The sequence below is a fragment of the Hyaena hyaena genome, unplaced genomic scaffold (assembly GCF_003009895.1).
Source record: "Hyaena hyaena isolate Hyena2069 unplaced genomic scaffold, ASM300989v1 scaffold_1428, whole genome shotgun sequence".
Taxonomy (NCBI): Eukaryota; Metazoa; Chordata; class Mammalia; order Carnivora; family Hyaenidae; genus Hyaena; species Hyaena hyaena.
Window position 1 is genome coordinate 62,619 of NW_024082051.1, and position 6,000 is coordinate 68,618.

The window sequence follows — 6,000 nt, forward strand, 5'->3', positions numbered from 1 at the left end:
ATAGACTTTTGAACCCTGAACTTTATTCCATTTATTCTAGTCTACAAGCCTCACATATCCACTTTGAAGTTTTGTGTCAAACAGCTCCCCAAGTAACTGTCCAGTAGATGTTTCCACTAAGAATAATCTTTCCTTTCCATACTTTCTATTTGCATAACTTTCAGTTACCACGGTTTAAGTATTACCAGTTCCCCAACAACACGGATGAAGCTTCAGTTAGCTCAGTCTACTAACCATGAGTCATTGCATTAAGCACAAACTCAGCTGCTAGCTCCTCAGTCCACAAATCACTATGTAAAAAACAGATGAGCATCCTAACCAGTGGACAATCACTTCACATCTTTCAAAGTCTGTTGGTGACAGGTTGTTGCACATTTGTTAGTCACATACAGACAGCAAAGCTTATAGTAGTGTTGCTTCCTTGTATGCCAGTAGTAAATGCATGTGACATTCTATAAAAATAGTCAAAAAAGGAAACTAGCCAACAAAGATCAAAGTACAACTAAGAAATGAAAACTGAAAGTGCAGCAAAGAAAACCTGGTAACACTGAAGTGCAATGTGAATCAAATGTAAATGCAGTTATAGAAAAAATACTTGACCAAGAGTGTTGGAAGACTCTAGAAGAGCAGCCACACAAACTTTGTGAATGTGAGCTTGTGGATGTAAATAAGGAAAGCAGTTATAAAAAAAAAAAAAAAAAGGATGACAACGCTCCACAGGGAATAAAAAACTTTACAATAAAGAAAATCTCAGAGATTATTTCCAAACACTGAAAGCACAAAGGATAAACCACTGGAAGTGATTCAAACTGAGGAGGTGACAATTATTGAAGCACAGAAAAGATGCTTGCTCCACACCATAAGATTACAATAGAAGAAAAAGTCAGGCATTGTTCAAACTCCTTGACAGGATTTTTTTTTTTTTTTTTACAAATAAAACATTCCAATTCTTAATGTCTCATTTTTAAATTACAGTACTGTACAAATATTAGTTTTACTATTTTTTCATTTTTCTATATACTTATAACCAGAGGAAGAGTTTTTAATATCTGAGCAAACATTTTCAAAGGTCACAGACTAACAGTTTTTCTTACTTAGTAAGACTGCTTTGAACAGTTTCAGTCTGCATGGTCATTTTTTACCACCCTGCAGTACTGTGCAAAGAGATGATTGCCTGTATAGTAAGGTTGTATTATTTAACCATATTGTCAAGAGCAAACATACGTCAAGAGTATCCAGGTTTAACAGACACAGAAAAATCTATGAGGCCAGTTATTAAAGTCTCAAGAGGGAAATGTACTACTTCAATTTGGCTCTTATATTGTCCAGTTCTCAGGTTCTATGTTATGATTTTACACCTGCAGATCTCTTCTGTTACTACTCCCAAGTTCTGCCTGTATATCTTCATCTTGAAGATAGGGAAAACAAAATCATGTTGTCCAACCTTTTCATAGACGGGATGGGGAAAGCAAGGCTTACGAGATTCATGGCATGCCTAGCACGCCACAGTAATCTACCAGAGGTAGCAGTGGAATTAAACCACTGCTAATCTAGTTCTTAACCAGTATACACAATACTGTCTACTTCTGAAGAGGGTAGTTAATTTTTGGTTTCGTTTTTCAACCTTATGGCCTACACAGACCTACTATCAAAGAAAAAAACTCTCTTCTTTCCTGAGCCTCTCATTACTTAAAGATATTTTATAATCATCTGCATTCAGAGATTAGAACCCCACTAGTGTAATTTAAGTGATAAAAAAATTTTATTTTTAATTTATTTTAATATAATTCATCGTCAAGTTAGCTAACATACAGCGTGCTCTTAGTTTCGGGGGTAGATTCCCATGATTCATCACTTACATACAACACCCAGTCCTCATTCCAAGAGATGCCCTCCTCAATGCCCATCACCTATTTTCCCCTCCCCCCGCCCCATCATCCCTTAGTTCCCTCTCTGTATTTAAGAGTCTCTTATGGGTTTGCCTCCCTCTCTGTTGGAAACTATTTTTCCCCTCCCCTCCCCCATGGTCTTCTGTTAAGTTTCTCAAGTTCCATATATGAGTGAAAACATATAATATCTGTCTTTCTCTGACTTAGCTCATCAACATAATACCCTCCAGTTCCATCCACGTTGTTGCAAATGGCAGGATTTCATTCTTTCTCATTGCCAAGTAGTATTCCATTGTATATATAAACCACATCTTCAAGTGATAAGAAATTTAAATTTTTCATTAACAATGTATCCTGGATGGGGTCCTGAGACAGAAAATGAACATCAGGTACTCTAATGTACAATCTTCTCTGTACTATCTTCACAACTTCACTGCAAAACTAAAATTATTCTAAAATTTAAAATTTATTTTTTTAAAGAAAGTATTGCACATACTTTTTCATCTAACAGTCTTTTATTACTGCTGGGGTCTAATTAAATTTTTGAATCAAAGGTACTAAATGAACTAATAAATTTCTATTCCTTAAAGTAGTGTTTCTTTAAGCTGTGTCCAATGAAATCCTCTTGACCTTCAAAGGTGATTCTCCTCTTGGAAATAGGGGACCTAGTCAGTGGGTCTCCACCACAACCCAATTTCCATCAACAAGAAACATCTAAGTCTGAAACAAAGAGTCTGCTAGAAAGAAAAGTGTGACAGCCACTCTCAAGCCTAAAGGGACTAAGATTCATGATTGAGGAATATTTCAAATTCGCAGTTCCTCATAACAGAAAGAACACTAGACTGAGGACAAAACAAAAACAGTATGCAAATTCTAACCTTGAATCCATCACTAACCAACTATGTAAAATCTTATAATTTTTTAGCCCTCATTTTTCTCATCTGCAAAATAAGAAGACCAAGGGTGCCTGACAGATCAGTCAGTTGAGTGTCTAACTCTTGATTTTGGCTCAGGTTATGATTCCAGGGTTCTGGGATTGAGCCCGCATAGGGCCCTGCGCTGAGCATTGAGCCTTCTTAAGATTCTCTCTCTTCCCCTCTGCACCCTCCTTTCTCAAATAAAACAAATAAGAGGACCAAATGGTATGGCAAAGTACGTTTCAGCTTAAAATTCTCAGCCTAACTGTAATTTTTTCTCCCCAACTTTTCTTCTAGTAAAAGGAAGGATAAAAGTATATGACTTAGATAATGCACATTAAAATATGATGCCTTAAAAAAGATCAAAAAATATTTGTCAGGTATCTCTTCTTTTTAGCCTATCAAGTAACGCTTTTTGTCAAGATTACTTTGTCTGAAATAAAAAACATGTACATTATTTTCAATGATTTTTTTCGAAGTTTATTTTTTTTTTGTAATCTCTATACCCAAAATGAGGTTCAAACCCACAACCCCTAGATCAAGAATCCCATGCTCCTCAGAATGGGCCAGCCAAGCACTCCAAAACATGTATGTTATTACATGACCTAGCTCATCTCATTTTAAATTTCAAGCTACATTATATTAATTTCACAAATATGCAGGTACTATTTCCCTACAAAGAATACAAAAGTATAGCTAACAGAAAGTATAATTTAAAAGTCCAAAGATGCTTCTGCATTCATCTCCCTCTCAGTTCAACAACACTGTCAATAATGTAAGGCACATAAAATGAATAAATAGAATACTGAAATTGACTAAGACAAGTTTTTAGCAATTGTTTCAAAATGAATGTCAGTGAAGAAAAGTCAAATGCCTAAAATACATCCTTACCAGCTATGCTAAGGTTTCATATTTCATAAATCTGAAAACAGGGTGAAAATATAACAACTGTCATGCTAAAACACAAATTACAAAATACAGGCTTCCGATGGATAAGGAAATATGCCAATAATCAACATCTTTATGATTTATATTCAACTTCCTTAACAAATGACTAAAAGTGGTTAATAAAAAGTATCTGCCATTACTATCATCTAATATTTGCTCTTTTCAAAATATTTCCACACTTTCTCATATGTATAATGTTGGGGGGGGGGAACGTTTAAATAAACAATGCAATCCACAAAATTAAAACTACCAAGTTAAAAATGTACCACTTTATTACTACATTTTCAAGAACCCATATTGGTACAACTCTTAAGAGGGAAATGTCCCCATTTGAAAGCACAGTGGATTTCAGATATCAAGTACAATAAAGTTTAAACACTAAAAGCTCACTTTTTAAATAATCCTTGTTTTTACTAGTTCACTCAGATCTCAAGTATACGGAAATATTCCCCAAGGCTAAAATTGTTAAAGACCCTATCACCCTCTCACCTATGACCTGTACACAATAAAGATTAGACTTCCAAGACCTAACTTTTCATCAAAATATATATTGAATGTATCCCAAGGTATAACCTTATAAATTCCAATAACATACACTGCAACCTTCCATTCTGTAGCACATATACATTTAAAATACATTTAAATTATTTAAAATTTGGTTTTAGTATGCAATGATGGCATGAAATATTAAATCACACTGCTCTATGGCCTGGATTCAATTATAATTAGAAGAAATGAAAGATCAGACGTTTAAGTAGTAAAACTTAACGTTTTCATTTCAATATACTGTAAAATGCTCAAGTTTCGAAAATCTCAGTGTTAATATTTAACTTCAAAATCTGTGCTCATAGGAAACCAAACACTGCACGAGTGAGGAGTTGAACAGTCTAAGAAACAAACCACTTCTTCAATTACCGTCTTCTTGCTCTGTGTTTTTATTTTTCTTGCACTACTTTTGCACTTAAATGAATAAAAATACAACACGTATTCAGTCAGGTAAGAATGATCATCATTTCTCCGATATTACAAACAGCAACAGTCCTCTTCTACTAGTCCTCTCCTCCTCCATCCATATAAAGGCAAGTCCAAGAGAACAGGACCCCACTCGATCCTGGACGCCCCTTACCCCGAAACCTTTTCGTGCCGGAGGCTGACAGTGCCCACCTGGGGCCTCCTCTCCTCTCCCCCACACTGCCCTCGGTTCAGCGATCTGACCCGCACCCGTAGGACCCGCGTGGGCGCCCGCGCCGGAGCCACCCCGCCCCCAGCCCCCGGGCGCGCGGCCGACGCGCAAGCACTACCCGCCACCCCCGACGGCCGACCCGGGCCCTCGGCGCCGGCGCCCGACCCGCCCGGACCCTCCCAGCTCCCGGGCTTCGCTCCACAGGGAGCACGGTGTCCGAGAAGGCGCACTCTGGATTCTCCCACACGATCAGTGCCCAGCCGCCAGCAGCAGGCGGAGAGGCAGATCCGGGTTGGAGTGGGAAAGCAGACAGCCCAGCCCGGGAACCGACCTGTGGAGACCGCCATCTTCTCCTGCAGCCCGACGCAGCCGCCTGCACGCACAGCGACGTAACGCGCCACTTCCGGGAGCTGCGCGCCGCCCCGCCCTCCGCCCCGCGGCTTCCCGGTTACGTCACCATAGGCTCCGCCCCCGGCGGCAATCCAGCCACCTAGCCCAAGGGTTTACAGTACCTTGCTTCGGTGTGAGTGACTTCCTAAGATTATACATTGATTCAAAACAAAACTTAATGTTTATTAGGAGACCAAGTTACGTCAGTCACCATAATGATGAGCAAAAAGACAAAGGGAGAATATTTTTTAAGGCATGTTCCCGTAGAGGGAGGGAAAAAGGAGGGGAAATTTTTTTTTAAATTTAAAATAATTTATGAAAAGGCATGTGCGATGGGGCTGCAGTACTCAATACGGCAGGCACGTGTGCTAAGAGCTTGTGCGTGATGTGCTGTAAGGAAGACCGCACAAGTTTGCAACACCTTAATATGTTAATAGATATGTGTGTGTGTATATATATGTATAATATAAAACATTGTTAATGTTTTATATTGACTAGTGAAATATTTATTTTGATATATTGAATTAAGTGAAGTATATTATTAAAAGTCATAACTAGGGCATTGGCAATTCTCTGTTTAAAAATTATTCAGAGAAGTTGGGCAAAAAAATTTAAGAATCCCTTAGAATTAAATGAATTTATATCATTCATATTTTGATAATGCATGCTAGTA

At 38.1% G+C, this 6,000-nt stretch overlaps 1 protein-coding gene across 2 annotated transcripts in view; it reads right to left on the reverse strand.

Moving 5' to 3' along the window:
- The window catches only part of UBE2V2 (ubiquitin conjugating enzyme E2 V2), a 58,870-nt gene extending 53,550 nt beyond the window's left edge, over positions 1-5,320 (reverse strand). For both annotated transcript variants that reach the window (XM_039223658.1, XM_039223657.1), the window contains exon 1: positions 5,269-5,320. In XM_039223658.1, coding sequence (XP_039079589.1) covers positions 5,269-5,284 — 16 coding nt within the window. In that variant the 5' untranslated portion in view covers positions 5,285-5,320. The remainder of the gene's footprint in view (positions 1-5,268) is intronic.
- Positions 5,321-6,000: the final 680 nt, after the last annotated feature.